The sequence below is a fragment of the Loxodonta africana genome, chromosome 9 (assembly GCF_030014295.1).
Source record: "Loxodonta africana isolate mLoxAfr1 chromosome 9, mLoxAfr1.hap2, whole genome shotgun sequence".
Lineage (NCBI taxonomy): Eukaryota > Metazoa > Chordata > Mammalia > Proboscidea > Elephantidae > Loxodonta > Loxodonta africana.
The window spans coordinates 26,086,266-26,106,324 of NC_087350.1; the positions used below are offsets into that span (position 1 = coordinate 26,086,266).

General features: G+C 45.1%; 1 protein-coding gene across 1 annotated transcript in view; it reads left to right on the forward strand.

The window, feature by feature from the left end:
- FRMD3 (FERM domain containing 3) overlaps positions 1-20,059 on the forward strand; it is a 364,989-nt gene that overhangs the window by 287,644 nt on the left and 57,286 nt on the right. Inside the window, exons 10-12 of the mRNA XM_003407817.3 lie at positions 2,377-2,465; positions 16,341-16,415; positions 17,042-17,110. Coding sequence (XP_003407865.1) covers positions 2,377-2,465; positions 16,341-16,415; positions 17,042-17,110 — 233 coding nt within the window. The remainder of the gene's footprint in view (positions 1-2,376; positions 2,466-16,340; positions 16,416-17,041; positions 17,111-20,059) is intronic.

Here is a 20,059-nt window from a genome sequence, read left to right on the forward strand (position 1 = left end):
TAGAAGAGAATGTGGAACCAAGGATATCATTGCTGCTGTCGGATGGATCCTGGCTGAAAGCAGAGAATACCAAAAAGATGTTTACCTGTGTTTTATTGACTATGCAAAGGCATTGGACTATGTGGATCATAATAAATTGTGGATAACATTGTGGAGAATGGGAATTCCAGAACACTTAATTGTGCTCATGAGGAACCTGTACATAGATCAAGAGGCAGTTGTTTTGGACAGAATAATGGGGTACTGCATGGTTTAAAGTCAAGAAAGGTATGCATCAGGGTTGTATCTTTTCACCAATACCTATTCAATCTGTATGCTGGGTAAATAATCCTAGAAGCTGGACTATATGAAGAAGAACATGGCATCAGGATTGGAGGAAGACTCATTCACAACCTGCATTATGCAGATGACACAACCTTGCTTGCTGAAAGTGAAGAGGGTTTGAAGCACTTACTGATGAAGATCAAAGACCACAACCTTCAGTATGGATTATACCTCAATATAAAGAAAACAAAAATCCTCACAACTGGACCAATAAACAACATCATGATAAACTGAAAAAAGATTGAGGTTTTCAAGAATTTCATTTTACTTGGATCCACAATCAACACCCATGGAAGCACCCATGGAACACAAATTGCATTGGGCAAATTGGCTGCAAAAGATCTCTTTTAAGTGTTGAAAAGCAAAGATGTCATCTTTAGGACTAAGATATGCCTGACCCAAGCCATGGTGTTTTCAGACAGCTCATATATATATGAAAGCTGGACAATGAATAAGGAAGGCCTAAGAAGAATTGACGCCTTTGAATTGTGGTGTTGGCAAAGACTACTGAATATACCATGAACTGCCAAAAGAATGAACAAATCTGTCTTGGATGAAGTACAACCAGAATGCTTCTTAGAAGCAAGGATGGTAAGACTACGCCTCACATACTTTGGACATGTTATCAAGAGGGATCAGGCCCTGGAGAAGGACATCATACTTGGTAAAGTAGAGGGTCCGCAAAAAAGAGGAATACACTCAACGAGATGGATTGACACAGTGGCTTCAACAGTGGGCTCAAGCATAGCAATAATTGTGAGGGTGGCGCAGGACCGGGTAGTGTTTTGTTCTGTTGTGCATAGGGTTGCTATGAATTGGAACTGACTCAATGGCACCTAACAACAACAACACAACAGGTGGATATAGATAGATATAGAGAAATAGACAGCTGCCATAGAGTTGACTCTGACTCATGGAGATCTATGTACAACAAAATGAAACACTGCCCAGCTCTATGTCATCCTCACAATGGCTAGCATTTTTGAGTCAATTGTGGAAGTGACTGTGTTAATCCATCTCATCAAGGGTCTCCCTTGCCCTTGCTGGCCCTCTACTTCACCAAACATGAGGTCCTCCTCTAGTGGTTGATCCCTCCTGATGATGCGTCAAAAGCAAGCAAGTCAGACAATGTTCTGTTGTGATCCATAAGTTTTTCATTGACTAATATTTGAAAATAGATTGCCAGGCCATTCTTCCTAGTCTTTCTTAATCTAGATGTTCTGCTGCAGCCTGTCTACCACGGGTGACCCTGCTGGTATCTGAAATACTAGTGGCATAGCTTCCAGCATCGCAGCAACATGGAAGCCACCACAGTATGACAAACTGACAGATGGTTGATATGTGTGTGTGTTTGTGTGTGTGTGTAAATAAATGTAAACAGATAAAGTCAGTGAGGATAGCCAGCTGTATTCCTTTGTATAAAAACTAGACTGGGGTAGATTTGAGAAATAGAAGATAGAACCTTCCCCTACCTCTGTAATTCACCAAGATATAGATCTATGAAACAAGTGAAGAATACTTAAGCTAGATATCATTCAGTGCTGGTTGGAGGGTTATAAACACTATCTATGAATCCTGACAGTGTTAAAACAAAGGAGTTGCCAGATATAGGTAAGGTTCATCAGAGAAAGCTTTTTGAAGGAGGCTGTTACTGTGATTTTGAACCTCAGAGCTAAGTCTGGAAGCTTGGCGATTTTCTGGACCTGAGTTTTCAGCACACGTACTAGTTATTCAAGGATGGCAGGTATGTTTTTAGGCTAATCCAATCTGATAGGTAGGTAGTTGATGCCTGCAGTGTTGAGAAGGATTGTGAGGCTGATTTTTTTAAATCAGAAACAAGGCCTAGATGGATTCATGATGTCTGCAAGGGGTGAAAGAGCGGGGAGCACCATTTTGACAGCACTTCTAAAACATACTAAATTTAACATGTGTATATTATTTTAAATCTATTTGGTAGGAGGCAGGATATAAATAGGTAAATACTTGAACAAAGAACATGAAAAACATGAAATGTACTTAACATGCCCTTTTTGTTTGGTTATTTTTTCTTAGAAAAAAGCCGTGTTGGCTTTCCATACTTCAACACCAGCTGCCTGCAAACATCTTTGGAAGTGTGGGGTGGAGAACCAGGCCTTTTATAAGTAAGTAGCTTTTGTTCATTTAATCATAAGGTTTTAAAAGCACTTATGGAATCCTTTATGTTTTGCTAATGGCTGCATATTCTCCTTTTAATATAGTCCTTTTTATTCTATTTATGTGAATTACAAATTTTGTGCACTGTTCAGAGTGACTCCCAACCTGTTTTTCAGTCAAGTCCCGAGCTCTGTGTTGGGTGTTTCCCATAGAATCCCCATGAGTTTTCTTTTCCTTTCTTTTTTTTTGCATTGCTGTTTTCGTTGAACATGTCACAGGATCTATCTTTGGTTGGATGCCTCCCAGAAATAGAGCCTGAGACGAAGACTTTAGTGCCAGCATATTTGGGTCATGAGCACTGAACGTACCACCAGGGCAGTGAGGAAGTGAGATGCCGAAGCAAGCCATACAGGGTGCTTTATGAGCAGGCCACTACTGTGGGCCATGGGCCACCGGGCTGAGCTCTGCTGGGGAACTCTGGGCAACCTCAAAGTTCTCCCGACCCATGCACAAATAGACTGAGCTGTTTATCTACCAATTCCCCATTCATTTGATTGAAGATTCTTTAGAGGGCAGAATTAATACTTTCTGGCACTTCTGGCAGAGAGTCAAATGTATTCACAGTAACAAGCCTCCAGTACACAGAGAGGAGAGCCAAAGGTTTATGGGTAGAATGCCATCAGAGTCTAGGATCATAGGAAGTCAGAGTTGGACAGGACCTTAGAAACCACTCTTAAAAGTCTCAGGTTTCACAAGTGGTTCAAATTTAGGATCTTTTCACTTAGTTGCAACTTCTCTTCTTTGAGACCCACTTGCTGATGGGAAGAGCAGTGGTGATGGAAGCAGCCAAGAAACTGGCCCTGAGCAGCCCAGGGTATCTGAACCATCAGCCCTGGAGCTCACTAAGGTGGCTTTGCTCAGTGTCTTCCCACACTGATGATCTGTCTTACCCATTAGACTCATCGCCTGAACATGCTGAGTCTCTGAAAACTCATGGACTTTGGCTGATGAGGACTATTAGGAGAATGATGGCTTGGACAATGATTTTCCAACTCTTTCTTCAGCCACAGAATAATTTTACTTGAAGAGAAGTGTAGGCCAAGCCCAGGATGTAAAGGAGAGAAGCTGTGGTGTTAGGTGGGGGCCAGAGTTGGGATTGAGGCCTGGAGACCCTTCCCATTGTTCACTGCCCCACAGGGGCTAGGGTGACTAGTCAACCCAGTTTGCCTGGGACTTTACCAGGTTTAGCACTGAGAGTCCTACATTCTCAGAAGCCCCTCAGTTCCAAGAAAACCCAATCAGAAGGATAATTTGAAAATCCTGGACAAGATGATCCAGAAAATGCTGTGATTCTAGGAATGATAGACCTGTCAGATAGACCTTCCCATGGTCATCACCATCCCAGGGACATCTGTGAGAGTCTTTCTCCATCTGTGTGTCTCCTGTGGTGTTCAGGGACTGGTAAAAAATACTCGTTGGACGCTGAAAAATCAGTGTGTGCAGACCTCTCTACCCACATGGACACTGAGAGAGGGAAGCTCACGGGGCTTGACATTCTCAGGCTTTAGTCCAAGCCTAAGTGATTTAAAAAAAAATGTTGTTTTTTAAAATTATGATGTAATTTAATACCATACAATTCACCCTTTAAAAGTATACAATTTAGTGGGTTTTCGTATATTTGCAAAATTGTGAAACCGTCACCACCATCAAATTCCAGAACATTTTCGTAATCCCAAAAAGAAACCCCCGTTCCCATTACAGTTACTCCTCAATCTCCCCTGAAAACTCCCCAAGTCCCAGGCAGCCACTAACCTGCTTTCTCTCTATATGGATTTGTCTATTCTGGACATTTTATGTAAATGGAATCATATGGTATATGGTCTTTGTGTATGGCTTCTTTCACTTAGCATGTTTTCAAGGTTCATTCATGTCATAAAACCAAAAAAACCAAACCCAGTGCCGTCGAGTCAATTCCGACTCATAGAGACCCTACAAGACAAAGTAGAGCTGCCCCGTAGAGTTTCCAAGGAGCGCCTAGCAGATTCGAACTGCTCACCCTTTGGTTAGCAGCCTTGGCACTTAACCACTATGCCACCAGGGTTTCCCATTCATGTCATAGTATATATGAAAACTTCATCCCTTTTTATGGTTGAGTAATATGCTATTATGTGGGCCTGCCATGTTTATTTATCCATTTATAAGTTGACAGGCATTTGGATTATTTCCACCTTTTGACTGTTGTGAATGGTGCTACTATGAATAGTCGTATACAAGTTTTTGTGTGGACACTTCTCCTGGGTGTATCTCTAGGAGTGGAATTGCTATGTCATGTGGTAACTCTTTATAGTAACTCTTTGAGGACCTACCACCGTGTTTTAGGAGCCTAAGCTTTGGGAGCATTTCTTCTCCTCCTTTAGTGAAATCATCTGGTCCCTGTCGAAGAATAACTTAAAGACATTTAGTTTTTTGAATGACTATTTTCTTACAAATGAGGGAGTTGGTAGATGGAGTCAAGAAACAAAGCAAAAACAAGATAAATCATTGCAGAACTTTTATTGTAGAGTTTTGTGTACATATCTATCTCCCCAGCTCGATTTGATCTGAGGGTGGGAACTAGATTCTCTTTATCTTTGTACTCCCTGAAGATCCTAGCACAGAAAAGGCATACAAGAAATATTGAGTGAATCAAATCAATAATTGCTGTCCTCAGGAGATTCTTACATTATGATTGAGATCAAAAGAGAAGTAAAAATAAAATAAATACTAGAGGGAGCCCCAGAGGGGGCTGAGCTTTGCCGTGGAGGAAACTAGGAAGTTAAAAGGTCCTTTGAAGTGGAGGAAAGCCATCCTGGCCTGAGTAAGGGACCAAGGCAGAAGAGTGGGAGACACACTTTGGGGAGGATGAATGGCCAAGGCTGGAGCAGAGGGTGGGTGGGATAGCAAGGAAGATGAGGCTGGAAACAGATATTGGGACCAGATATGGAGGGAGGTCTCAAAAGCCACAGCCAGTGTGAAATAGGAAGCAGAGGAGTGATAGGTATGTTCATTTGTTACTGATGACCCATTTTTGTAGTTGTTAGCTGCTGTTGTTAGCTCCAACTCGTGGTGATCCCATGTACAACAGAACAAAATGTTTCTTGGTCCTGTGCCATCTTCCTTAGTATGCTCGAGTCCCTTGTTGTGGGCACTGTGTATCTTGAGGGCTTTTCAACCTAGGAGGCTCATCTCCCAGCACCATATGAGACAGTGTTCTGTCGTGTTCCATAGGGTTTTTTTTTGGCTAATTTTCAGAAATAGATTGCCAAACCTTTTCTTCCTAGTCTTAGCCTGGAAGCTTTGCTAAAACTTGCTCACCATGGGTGACCTTGCTGGTATTTGAAATACTAGTGGCATAGCTTATAGCATCACAGCAACACACAAGCCATCACAGTACAACAAACTGACAGGTGGGTGTTGGTCGATTACCCATAGGCATGCATAATGGGATGGAGAGTAGAAGAAACCCCAAGGAGTGGACAGACCTTTTTTTAGAGCCAACTGAATGAGTCCTACTTGTAAGGACTCTAGTATAGTCTTGAAGATCCTTTAGTGAAATCACATGGCCCCTATCAAAGTATAACTTAGAGATATTACCTAATTATTTTGTACACATTATTTTATCAAGTGTGAGGCCCTTGTGGCATAGTGGTTAAGAGCTACAGCTGCTAACCTAAAGGTTGGCAGTTCGAATCCACCTGCCACTCCTTGGAAACCCTGTGGGGGAGTTGTCCTCTGTCCTATAGGGTTACTATGAGTTGACATCAACTGGATGGCAATAGGTTTGGTTTTTAGTTTTTTTTGAGGAAATCAGTCAGTAAATGGAGTAAAGAATAAGGCAAAAGCAGGATTGAAAAGGGAGGCGGGAGACGGACAAAAAGCTGCAATCTGGGGGATCTTTTTCTTTGTGCTTTTTTGGTAAAAATACATATAACGAAATATTTACCAATTCAACAATTTTTACATGATTGGTGACTTTTTTGTACATTTTTGGGTAAACTGATTATTTAGCTGGCAGCTAGCAAACGGTCAGTTTGATCACTTTATCTTTCAAAAGGCCAAATAAGTATATTAAGGGAAACCTTTTCCATTGTTTGTGGGGGCCCCAGAAGACTCTGGAAAGTTTAGCTGTGAGCACAGTGGCTGGTTAGTGCCGACCCAGTCCTTGCACCAGCACCCCTACTTTGGTAAGGCCAGGGCTGCCCCACCTCCCATTAGAATTTCCATTGTCTGTGGAGGCTTGCGTGTTGTTATGATGCTGAACAGGTTTCAGCAGAGCTTACAGACTAAGAAAGGAAGAAAGGCCTGGTGATCGACTTCCAAAAATCAGCCAGTGAAAATCCTGTGGATCACCATGGTCTGATCTCATTGCCTATAGGGTGGTCATGAGTCAGGGGCTGACTGGACAACAGCTAACAAGAACAGTATTTGTCTGAGATCTGCCAGAATATTTGCTTCTCCATTATTCCATAACCATCCCTGTTCTTTATGAAGAAGGAGAGAGGCCCCTTGTTCTGACTCACTGTGGGACCTTGGACCAGCCACCTGAGCACTCTCTGGCCTCAGCCTTCTGCCCTGCAGAATGGAGGGCCTGGAACACACTATGCCCTTGCCATGTTGCCGTGGCACAGTAGAACAAACATGGGCTCTAAAAGCAAATGGATGTGGGTTTGAATCTGGACCCTGTCGCTTTCTGGCACTGTGGCAGGAAGCAAAGCACTTGATCTCTTTGAGCCCCATCTTTATTTTCATCTGTATAATGGGATTGGTACTACCTGCCTTGTAGCATTTAGTTCCTTCAGGCACGTGACCCATCGATAAATGGAAGCTGTTGGTCCTAATATTGCTACTACCTCCACTCATGATGAAGGGCTTTTGAGCATTGGTTGGGTGCAGAGCCCAATCCCTTTGATTCTGAAGGGCTCTGATTCTGTTAAACTCAAGGGTGGGACCTCTTTCCTCTGCCACTCTCGTCCCTTTCCCAGGCAGAGGGCCTGGCCCTGCCTCCAGCACTGTCCTGCGTTTTAATGGTTTCAGCTGGCAGGGCGCGGTCCCGTTCTTCTTTCCCTGGTTGGAGGTGATTTGCTCCCTCCTTTTGTGCTTCACCTGCCACGGGAACAGGGAGGTCCTATGAGGAGGTCCTGAAAGTCCCCAGTACACTTTTAAGGCATGAACGTGCTGCTGGCTGTCTGCTGGCCCAGGGCCACCAGACTGGTTTGAAAGCCCTGGCTCTGAGGTCTGCTGCTTGGGAACAGAGCCCAGAAGCAGAAACCCTGATTTTCTCTCCCAATCCAGATCCCAGGGATTACCAGATTCACAGATAGTTACCACTTAAGAGCTTCCTTTGTACCGTATGTTTACTAGATGCCCCCACCAAGGGTGGATTAACCAGTAAGAAAGGTATGTACAGGCTTACAGTGAGCGAGGTATATTCAGGCTTGTGTTTACTTACTAATCAGTAGTGCACAATTTCACACGGGTTTCACCTTATCTCTTATGTGGTGAAAAACAGGTGAAATTGTGCACTACAGATTAGTAAGTAAGCCCAAGAAGGTCCGTGCTTACCTTGCTTATTGGATACCCTGTCCTTGCTCCCACCCTCCGAGCACTGGGGTCCGCGTTCCTGAGGCTGGCTCACTGCACACCCACTGCAGGTGCTGAAGGAGCACTGGCCCATGATGTTCTAATTCCGTGAGTTTTTCTCTCATACCTGCATTATGCCGCATACTGTGCTAGGCACTGGGGTACAGTGGGGACCCAAATGACATGCTCTCTGTCCCCAGTTTCATATGGAACATATTGCAGGGGATAAGCACATCAAACCTTTCTGTTGAGTCAACTCTGACTCACATGACCTTATAGGACAGAGCAGAACTGCCCCATAGGGTTTCTGATTCTGTAATCTTTATGGAAGCCAGAAGCCGACTGCCACATGCTTTCTTCCAAGGAACGGCTGGTGGGTTCGAACTGCCAGCGTTTCAGTTAGCAGCCAAGCACTCAACCGCTACGTCGCCAGTGCTCCTTCCTATGCATCATACCAAAAAAAAGAAAAAAGTGTTGCTGTCGAGTTGATTCCAACTCATAGCGACGCTCTAGGACAGAGTAGAACTGCCCATACAGTTTCCAAGGAGCACCTGGTGAATTCGAATTACCATCCTTTTGGTTGGCAGCCATAGCTCTTAACCACTACACCACCAGGGTTTCCGTGTTTCATAAATAACCCATTTTAGCTCTCTCAACTAGTGCCTCTCAAAATTTGATGGTCAGGTGATTTACCTAGAGATCTTAAAATGTGGATTCTGATTCAGTGGGTCTGGGCTGGGGCATGAGGCTCCATAGTTCTAATCAGCTCCCGGGTGATGCTGGGGCTGCAAGTCCCTGGACCATACAGTGAGTAATAAGGTTCTAAGTCGGAGGTTCTCAGCAGGGCCTACTGAAAGTGCTTTGGATAGTGCCTGGTCCATAGTAAGGCCTCAATAATAGCGTATGCTCTTATTGTTATGATCACTTCAGGAGCTGTAAACCATTATTCCAATGGGAAATTGTAGTATTAATTCTAAAGGTGGCCTCTTGGGGTACCACCCAGCATCTCCCCAGCACCTAACCTGACTTCCACCCCTATTCCTTGTAGTAACAGGTGCCAGAAGAGAACTAGGAGGCTGGGGCCCAGGGAAGGTGGGCTCCTGCAGGGTCAAGCTATATGTAGCAACAGCACAAGCTATATGTAGCAACAGGTGACATTTAGTAAACATTTTGCATGTTCACTTTGCACTGTCACATGTGCTTCAATGTCAAGACTGGGGGCAGGAGAGTCCTCTAGTGGCGTGGGAAGGGGTCTCTGGGTGCAGTGTCTGCCCTGGCATTTCTTGGGGCACGGGGACGTGGTAATCAGCAGCAGCAGCAGCAATGTGAATACGGACCCGGCGACCATTTGGATACACAGTTTTTCCCAAGTCAAGTGTTGGGACAATGGGGCCTTTCTGGGTTTCTCTGTGAGGTCAGATGTTTGAGAATAGTCAAAGCTTCTGTGTAGGGATTTTGATGGGAAATTGGAGGTGGAAGTGGGGAGGGGGCAGTAGGCTTGAAGGAAGAAAGCTATTTGAACGAGGGTGTGAACATTGCTTTTGGTGAGAAGACTTTTCCCCTGGGCTTGCTGTTGAGGTGAGAGCCTGGAAAACAGAAAGCCTGGAACATGTCAGCTGGAGTTAGAGCATAAAGGCCCTTTTATTTGCCTTCAGAGTCTTAAACACACGTCCCTGCAATCTCCATGATTCAGGCGATTTACTTTCAAAGCTCAGTAGTGAGAAGGCAATGGAGAGGTTTTGAGGATGATATTAGGAAGAGAGGGAGGAATGAAGGCAAGCAGGGAGGAAGAAAAAAAAAAAAAAACCAGTTACTTTGGAGTCAATTCCGACTCTTGGCGACCCTGTGTGTCAGAGTAGAATTGTGCTCTGTAGGGTTTTCAATGACTGATTTTTGGAAGGAGATCACCAGACCTTTCTTCTGAGGTACCTCTGTGTGGACTTGAGCCTCCAACTTTTTAGTTAGCGCCCAATCACTTTAACCATTTCCACCACCCAGGGACTCCTAGGAAGGAAGGGAGAGGGGAGAACTAATATATAATGAGCAGATACTGGAGCAGTGGTTAAGAACTTGGCTGCTAACCAAAAGGGCAGCAGTTCGAATCCATCAGCCACTCCTTGGAAATCTTGTGGGGCAGTTCTACTCTGTCCTGTGGGGTGGTTATGAGTCGGAATGGACTTGACGGCAGTGGCTTTACCATGCTTTGTTGTTGTTAGTTGCCCTCGAGTCCATTCTGACTCATGGCAACCCCATCTGAGAAGAGTAGAACTGTGCTCTGTAGGGTTTTCAAGACTGTGACCTTTCAGAAATAGATCACCAGGCCTGTCTTCTGAGGCACCCCTGGGTAAACTGGAGCCACCAACCTTTCGGCTAGTAGTCGAGTGCTTAACTGTTTGCACCACCCAGGGACTCCTACATACCACGCTAGATGCTTTGACATAATCTCATCTCCTTTAACCCTCCTCGCAACCCTATGGATTAGGTATCATAACATTCTCCCTCTTTTTAAAAATACATGGAGACAATAGAGCTCAGAAAAGCTAAGTGACTTGACAGGGTCCATAGCCAGAAGCAGGAAGGAACCTGGACCACTGCAGTTTTGGGTAATACTCCACCTCTGGGGTTGTCCAAGGAGAACTTGGGGACACAAAGGATCTCAAATGCAAGTGGGATGACGAGCTGCTTTGGCATCACCTTGGGCCCCTCTCTAGACCTGCTGAATCAGAGTTTCTAGTGATCAAGCCTGAGCACCTGTGATTTTAACACTTCCTCCAGGTGCTGCTGGTCACAGCCAGGTTTGGGACCCACTGGCTTAGTGTCCTTTTACCTGGCTACCTTTCTATTTCTTCTGGCCATTTCCCTCCCACCTGCTCTCGGTGTTTCCTAATGCCCTGTTGGTTTGTGTTCTTCAGGCTCCCAGAGTAAACCTCCCCTGTTAAAATCCCATTAAAGATCTCAACTGAAATATTATGGGAGTCTACCTGGCCTTTGGAATGGCTGGGAATTGGCAGTAATGCTCCCAGGAGAGCGTCTCTAACCAAATCACGAGACACAGCTCATCATCAGGGGAATCAGCTACCAAAAGGAGCAAACATTTTATTTACTGCTCTCATCCTGAATGGACAGCTGCTCACTTTCTCTGTATATTTGGACCTATCTTTCTCGAGGCACACTGAAGGTTTTTTGTGGATACAGCTCAGCTCTGAGGCCCCTTCCCCCCACCAAGAGGCTAGCCTGGGTCTAAGGAGAAGATGGCGGCCTCCTCATGAGGCCTGGAAGGGAAGCAGCTGAGGCTGAACTGTGAACAAGAGTGGCCCACCTCTCCCCAGAAAGCCCAGTGTGAGGCAATGCAGTTGCCTCTGTTAACAACTATGCTTGCTCTATGTTATAGATTGAATTATGTCCCCTCAAAAATATGTGTCAACTTGGCTAGGCCATGATTTCCAGTATTGTGTGGTTGTCCACCAATTTGTGATCTGATATAATTATCCTCCATTTTGTAATGTGCTGTAAATCCTAACCTCTATATGTTAATGAGGCAGGATTAGGGTGGCGTGTATCTTGACTCATCACTTTACAAGGGGGTAACACCCTTACTCAAGTCACACCTTTACTTGAGTGTACCTTTTATCTTACAAGAGATAAAAGGAACGAGAAGCAAGCAGAGACAGGGGACCTTACCACCACCAAGAAAGAAAAGGGGGAGCAGAGTGCATCCTTTGGACTGGGGGGTCCCTGCACTGAGAGCCTCCAAGACCCAGTAGACAGAGAGCTGTAACAATGGAGATGGCATGAGACGGCGAGAAGCAGCAGCAGAGAACCAGCAGCAGCAGAAGCAGGAGACTGGCAGGAGATGGTGCAGTGGGTGTGCTGACCCACGGAGTGAGAGAGCTGAGTGCCTTCTAGCAGGAGGCTTGCTGGCGGTGTGGGTCCCCTGGGTACTTGTTGGTTGAGCTAGGCTTGCTGAATGTCTTAGGCTAGGCTCTCTAGAGAAGGAAAGCCAGTGCAGTTTATAAATATATACATAGAGAGATTTATATAAAGAAATCTCTCATATGGCTGTAGAGGCTAGAAAGTCCCAAGTCTGTAGATCAGGCTGGAGGTTTCTCCTGACTCATGTTGCCACAGGTGCTGGCGAATCCAAGATTGGAAGGTCAGATAGCAGGCCTCTGGCTCGACAGGCTGTAGAGGTAGATGAATCCTAAAATCGGCAGGTAGGATGGCAGGTAAGCTACTGGCTCAAGTCTCAAGAATCGAAGGTCAGTAGAACGGGAACCAGCTGCAGGATTCAGAGCAAGTAAAAGCCAGTTAGCCCTGCCAGTAAGTCCACCTAGTTTGGATGCAAGCCACACCCCCAAGGAAATTCCCTCTCAACTAACTGCTTCACAGCAGATCTCATCATGGAGGTGATCACATTATATCAAATCTCGTTACGGAAGTGATTACATCATGAAAAAGCCAAACTACATTATAACTGTCAAACCACTGAGGATCATGGCCCAGCCAAGTTGACACATAGCCTTAACCATCACACCAACCCATGGAGCTAGAGAGCTGAATGCCTTTGGGCAGAGGCTTACTGGCAGAGTGGGTACTTATCAGTGGAGCTGAAGAGCTGAACACTTGCCCGAGCAGGGCAGAGGCCAGGCCAGGCTGAGGGGCCTAGGTGGCTGAGAGAGGAAAAGAGCCCTGCCTGTGGGCATGGCCGAGAAGCTGTGCTGACTGAAGAACTGTATCCTGAGTGGTTTCTGATCCTGAACTGCAACCTGCTATGGCAAGACACATGGAGATCTCGAAGGAATGCTGGACCCACAGATGTTGAAAGGAGACAAGGACCTTCCTCCAGAGCTGACAGAGGAAGAAAGCCTTTCTCTAGAGCTGGGGCACTGAATTCGGACTTTTAGCCTCCTAAGCTGTGAGAGCATAAATTTCTGTTTGTTAAAGCCACTCATTTACGGTATTTCTGTTATAGCAGCACTAGATAACTAAGACACTCCACATGTCTTTGAGCTTCTATAAAATGGGCACAGTGTTGAGTCTGGAGTTCTTGGATGGTGCAGTTAACGCACTTGGCTGCTAACCAAAAGGTTGGAGGTTTGAGTGCCTCAGGAGAAAGACCTGGGAGTCTACTTCTGGAAAACCAGCCATTGAAAACCCTATGTAGCACCGTTCTACTTTGACACAGGTGAGGTCACCATGAGTCAAGATCACTCAATGGTAGCTACTGGTGTTAAGTCTGAATTCCAAACACTCCAATTAAGGCTTTTAATCTTTTTTTTTTTTTTTTTTAACAAACTAACTTGCCCCAATGATCCTTAGGAGCTCTGAACAAAAAAAAAGCAAGAAAAAAAACAAAGAAAGAAAAGCAGAAGCTTTTTCTAAGATTTCTCCTCCCCCTACCTCTGAAGACCCAGGAACAACAACTGCCAAGATGGTGGGGAGAGGGAGAAGGTGCTTGTCCTTTCCTCAGGCTCACTTGATCATGCGTCAGGTCCCACAGCTCTCTAGGGTGCAGGGGCAGAGGCACAGAGCAGGCATGTCCTCACAGAAAGAGGAGAAGGGCTTGCTGGGGTGCACATGGACTCGTATCCTCGTGACTGGCTGTGCCCTGGACTGAATGAGGCTCTGGCCATCAGCCTGCGTGTCCTGGTGTCAGGACCCCTGTTGTGGATCTTATGTGCTCCTACCTGTCCTTAGGACTCCTGCACCATCCTCTATGGATCCCTGCCTTGATAGTAATTCTCCCTGAGCCTGCGCTCCCCCTTGCATCTGCCTATCTGTGCTTGTCATTTCTAGCTGGTGTCCTTCTCCGTTGTCTCAGGCTCTTTACAGAGATGGGCTTACACTCACTATCGTTATAAGGCGTGGGCATGGGCGGCTGGCAGGTAACAGGGATGCTTTTCTAAGATTAGTTAGGGGTGAGTTGGGAGGGTTCTTTGCAAAAGATTGTTACCATGGCTTTCCATTATCCTTTGGACCAAGACCAAAATCCTTAATGAGAACTGCTTAAAGTCAGGTCTGCAAAATATCACCTCTGACAAATCTCTTAAGGCATTTTGTACATTGGCTTTTCTTCCTTCATTACAATAACAACAACATGGGGAAATTGTTGTTGTTGTTAGGTGCTGTCCAGTCGATTCCGACTCATAGCAACCCTATGCACAACAGAATGAAACACTGCTGGGTCCTGAGCCATCCTCACAATCATTGTTATGCTTGAGCTCATTGTTGCAGCCACTGTGTCAATCCACCTCATTGAGGGTCTTCTTCTTTTCCGCTGACCCTGTACTCTGCCAAGCATGATGTCCTCCTCCAGGGACTGATCCCTCCTGACGACATATCCGAAGTATGTAAGACATAGTCTTACCATCCTTGCTTCTAAGGAGCATTCTGGTTGTACTTCTTCTAAGACAGATTTGTTCGTTCTTTTGGCAGTCCATGGTATATTCAATATTCTTTGCCAACACCACAATTCAAAGGCATCAATTCTTCTTCGGTCTTCCTTATTCATTGTCCAGCTTTCAAATGCATATGATGCGATTGAAAATACCATGGCTTGGGTCAGGTGCACCTTAGTCTTCAAGGTGACATCTTTGCTTTTCAACACTTTAAAGAGGTTCTTTGCAGCAGATTTACCCAGTACAATGTGTCTTTTGAATTCTTGACTGCTGCTTCCATGGGTGTTGATTGTGGGTCCAAGTACAATAGGGAAATGCACCTGACTTTTTGGCACCTGTCACAGTTCAGGGCCTTTGTGCCTGCTGAGCTTTCAAGAGGAACACCTTCCATGGCCTCCAACCCTCCCCTGGTTAGCATCTTCCCACCCTGGATCTCAGCTCAGAAATCCCCTCCTTGGGGCCCTTTCCCTGGGTCTCCAGACCAGATCAGCTTCCCCCATGCTCTCATTGCAACTTTTCCCCCGTAGCCCACACCACAGCTTGTAGTTTACATTTATTTACGTGGTTACTAGATTAATACCCGTTTCTGCCTGTAGACCTAACACTCCATGAATGTGGAGACCAGGTGTCTTCCCTGGCTTAGTTTAAGAGCATGGTCGACACTCTGTAAGTATTTGCTGAGTGAATCAAGAGGTGGAGGGTGGGAATCACTGCTGGCCCCAAACTACTAAGTGTGGCCCTGGTTGTGTGCCAGTCTTTGCTCAGAATTCTATAGAGCGTATTGCTTTGTTTGTGAAGATTTTGTGATAATCAGTATTTTAAACGATCCTAGTCTCTGGAAGATGGACTAACTGGTTGGATTTAACTGCAGAAGGCTTTGAGTGGCTGACATACAGGCATCCTCAGCTATGACACGAACTTGGTGCCCTGTGTGCAGATTCCAGGCGGCCTGTGTTCTAGGCTGGTTTTCAGAGTGTTGTTGTTTTGTTTTTATTTATGGGTACGGTTGAGTGGTGCTGAATCAGAGCTTGGCTGGGCTCCTTGTTCCGCGTGTATGTTAGTCATCTACCATCGCAGATTCTTTGAAAGGGCACTGGGTCATAGTGACTTTACCCGCGAATACGAAGAAACCAGCGTCCCATTTCCATGATGACATGGGCCCTTAGCCCCTTCTCTTACCCACAGTAAGTGGGTTCCTTGTGACATAGTGATCTGGGGAAGCTGTTTTTTGCTGCACTATTGAGATAGGCACAAGCAAGAATGTGCCCCCAGCACCACTGAACTTAATGATGCATGTCACAAAATGCCACCCTCTCAATCAATGTCTTTCAAATAGAAATTGGGAAAGAATCCCTTCTGATCAACAGGACTGCCTGGTCTTTTCTGCAGGTTGTGACCCATAAGTGATTTATGAAATCAAATGTGTGGGTCATGACCAGCATTTTTTTTTTTTTTTAAATTTAAGTGAAAATTTACAGAGCCAATTAGTTTCTCATTAAACAGTTAATACACAAATTGTTTTGTGACATTGGTTGCCAACCCCACGATGTGTCACCACTCTCCTTTTTTCCACCCCAGGTTCCCTGTTTCCATTTGTCCCGTTTTCCTGTCCCTTCCTGCCATCTTGTAGCATTTTTTTTTTTTTTAATGAAAGAAAACAGCATGGAAAATATCAGCTTGCAACATTCTTGGTAAAAGTAACCATCTTTTGTGAAACTGCTCTTTCGGTTTTGCAAGTGTGTGCCAAGTCACGATATAAACATATTTCTTTCTTGCAGTCAAAAAATCCAACTGCCATAGCTCCATGGCATGTCCTACTTGGACTTTCCAATGTCATCACCACCTCTGCTCTGCTTTTTCTTAAAGGTATGCAAAGTCCAGTCAGATCAAGACTGTGTCAAGCAGCAAGATCTTTTTTAAAGGAAGTAGATTTCGATACAGGTGGGTATCACTGGTTTTGTTTCAAGTACTGGGTTGGGGTGGGGGTAGCCCCCCTTTTTTGCATTTGAATATTTTGCTTGTAAATAAGTACGCTTTGATTTGTGCCCCAATTTTAGCCCTTGCCTTTCTATTCGTTTGTCTCTTCTGCTCTTGGGGTCCCCTCAAACTCCATAGTAACTTCCCCTCATGGAAGAGAGAAGGGGTGGATTCCTAGAGCAGGGTCAGACCATTGTGATGTTAAAAAACATAAGTAACATTTGTGCACACCCTTCCCCTCCTGCATGTACTCATATGCGCTCATCTGTATTTACCCATACACATATACATATATACTTACACATAAGGAGTCCTGGTGTCACAATGGGTTAGGCACTCAGCTGCTAACTGAAAGGTTGGCGGTTCGAATCTACCAGCCACTCCGTGGGAGAAGAGACCTGGTGATCTGCTCCCGTAAAGATATCAGCCTAGGAAACCCTATGGGGTAGTTCTACTCTGTCCTAAAGGGTCACTGTGAGTCGGAATTGGCTCAACTGTACCTGACAGCAACAGCAACATACCTATACACATACACATATATGTATACATATAGCATCTGTGCATACACGTTGTGTTTCTGTCTTTTGCAGTGGTAAAGTTGCCAAAGAGGTGGTGGAGGCCAGCTCCAAAATCCAGAGGGAGCCTCCTGAGGTGCAAAGGTGAGTGGGTGGTCTCTGGAGGGCTCTGGTAGCTTCTAGGATGGGCAAAGGAATGTAAAGCCTGGCTTTTCCAAATCCTCTATCACTTCCCTGCCTGTGGTGACAGCTGGTCACTTAAATAAGGACAAGAAATCTATTTAATGGGTGTAGAGCACAGAAGAGGAAGTAAAGGCCCTTTAAACCATCTTTTGTCCCTGGTCCCAGGCATGGTACTCTCATCGTCCTGAAATTCTCCCTCAGATGGATTTGGCTGGACCATTTTGAGTTGCTTGCTCTGTGGAAAGTCATAGGCTTGATTAGGCCTCAGAGTGTCATGTGAAGGAGCAGAGATGTGTGAGGCATGGTTATGCCATCTCCTGGCTGAGCCAGTCATCCTGTCTTCTTAGAACTCCTCTCCATTCCTGCCTTTGTCCATCAGACTTGGCCAGTTTCCATTTTCCTGACTCCCTTTACACTACTTCACAAGAGTGAGCGCTCACCTCTCAGTGGTCGGTTTACTCCCAATAGCCACTCAGAGGAATGAGGATCTTAGACATTCTTGGTTCAGGGATTTTTGTTGTTGTTGGTTGCTGTCACAGTCCTACACCATCTCTGTGGTCATTGATATGTTTCAGTCCATTGTTGAGTGCCTTCCAACCTAGGGGCCTTGTCTTCCAGTACAATATTAGACAATACGTGTTGTGATCCATAGGGTTTCCATGGGCTAATTTTAGGAAGTAGATAGTCAGGTCTTTCTTCTTAGTCTGGAAGCTCCACTGAAACCTGTCCCCCATGGGTGATCCTGCTGGTAGCAGAGCTTCCAGCATCACAGCAACACGTAAGCCACCACAGGACAACAAACTGACAGGTGGTGGGGTTCAAGGGTACACATCTTAATTAAGGTGACAATGTTTGGTAATTAATCTGAATTAAATATTCTCTTGGCCACGTTGGGCTTTTGCTCCACAGTGAACACAATTCATTGTACCGCCTAAACCCTACCCACACTAAATACCTAAAACTGAACATCCTCACCATGACTCTCCTGCCTTTTACGGAAAGATAATCATAAGCAATATACTTTAGGGAGTTCCTCACTCACTAGTTGGGGCCTGTCCTCCCTTCCCCATCTTTAGAATGTGGATGAGTCTACCTTATGGTCAAATTTGAGCACCCTCTATTTCCAGGGTGACCAAGTGATCTGGGTGCCTCTCAGGCTTGCCACTTGGGTTGTTGGTCAGGAAGAAGCTGTAGTCTCATGGTGATGCAGCCAAGCCAGCCTAGTGTGGCCCTCAGACAGCACTTCACCCCCATGCTGGGGAGCAGAACCACAGTCAGCATAAGATCCTGCACAGACGTGTGCAGAGAGAATAACTCATTCCCACTTTTGGGTAACCCTGTGCATAGGTGTTCTGTGCAAGTCTGCAAACCCAGCCCCTCCTGCTTTGAGAAGCAGGAGAAACAGCAGGGGAGGGAAGCTGGAGGAAGAGTCATGACCAGGGGCACCTCATTACAACACTGTGAACATCCTATAGTCTACCATCAATGAGAATGGGCTTTTATAGCACCCCTGCCCAAGATTGTTATTATTCAGTGGAGACAAAATGAAGACAGGAAAATGATAAGATACAATATTTAAGCTTTTTCCAGAATCTTTGAAAATATACTATTTAAACTTCGAACTGGAGGTTTACCTAGTCTGAAGCTTCTATTTTATAGGTAAAGAAACTCGAGTCTCAGAGAAGTTTAATGATTGATCCAAGGTCATAAATCTTGTGTGGACTCTCCACCAGACTGAGCCCAGAACAACTAGATGGTACCCGGTTACCACCACCAACTGCTCTGGCAGGGATCACAATAGAGGGTCCCGGACAGAGCAGGAGAAAAATGTAGAACAAAACTCAAATTCACATACACACATGCACAAAAACCAAAAAACCAGTCTTACTGGTACAATAGAGACTGGAGAAACCCTGAGAGTATGGCTCTCGGACACCCTTTTAACTCAGTACTGACATCACTTCTGAGGTTCACCCTTCCGCCAAATATTAGACAGGTCTATAGGGCAAACAATAGCACACGTGACGGTCGTGCTTCATAGTTCAATCATGTATACAAGACTAGTGGGCACACCAACCGAAACGCACAGATGAGAAGGTGGGAAGGGACAGGAAGACTGGACGAATGGAAACAGGGAAACTGGAGTGGAGAAGGGGAGAGTGTTGGCACATCGCAGGTTTGGCAACCAATGTCACAAAGCAATTTGTGTATTAACTGTTTAAACAGAAACTAATTTTCTCTGTAAACTTTCACCTAAATCACAAGAAAATAAACATAAGTTAATCACCCAATAAATAAATAAATATCTTGTGGAAATCCTAAGACTAGAACTCCAGCATCCTGCTTCTGAGGCAGAGCTGCCCCGGTGGCTCAGCTTGAGTTTTATTCTTCCAGCTTGAAGCTTGAGTGTTTGATCTTAAAAACACACACATACACACAACATACTCAATGCAGGGAGACTTCTCTTGATGCTATAAATACAATGGAAGAAACTGTTTTGATTTTTTTAAAAAAGCTTTTTTTTTTTTGAGATTTAATTCACATACCATACAATTCATCCATTTAAAGTGCGCACTTCCATGGCTGGTAGTATACTCATGGATTTGTGCATCTATCCTATAACAACAATAAATTTTAGAACATTTTCATCATCCCTTAAAAGGCCCTGTACCCTGGGATCACAACAGAGGGTCCCAGACAAAGCTAGAGAAAAATGTAGAACAAAATTCTAACTCACAAAAAGACCAGACTTACTGGCTTGATGGAGACTGGAGAAACCCTGAGAGTGTGGTCCCTGGACACCCTTTTAGCCCAGTAATGAAGTCACTCCCGGGGTTCACCCTTGAGCCAAAGATTAGACAGATCCATAAAACAAAATGAGACTAAAGGGGCACAGGAGCCCAGGGGCAA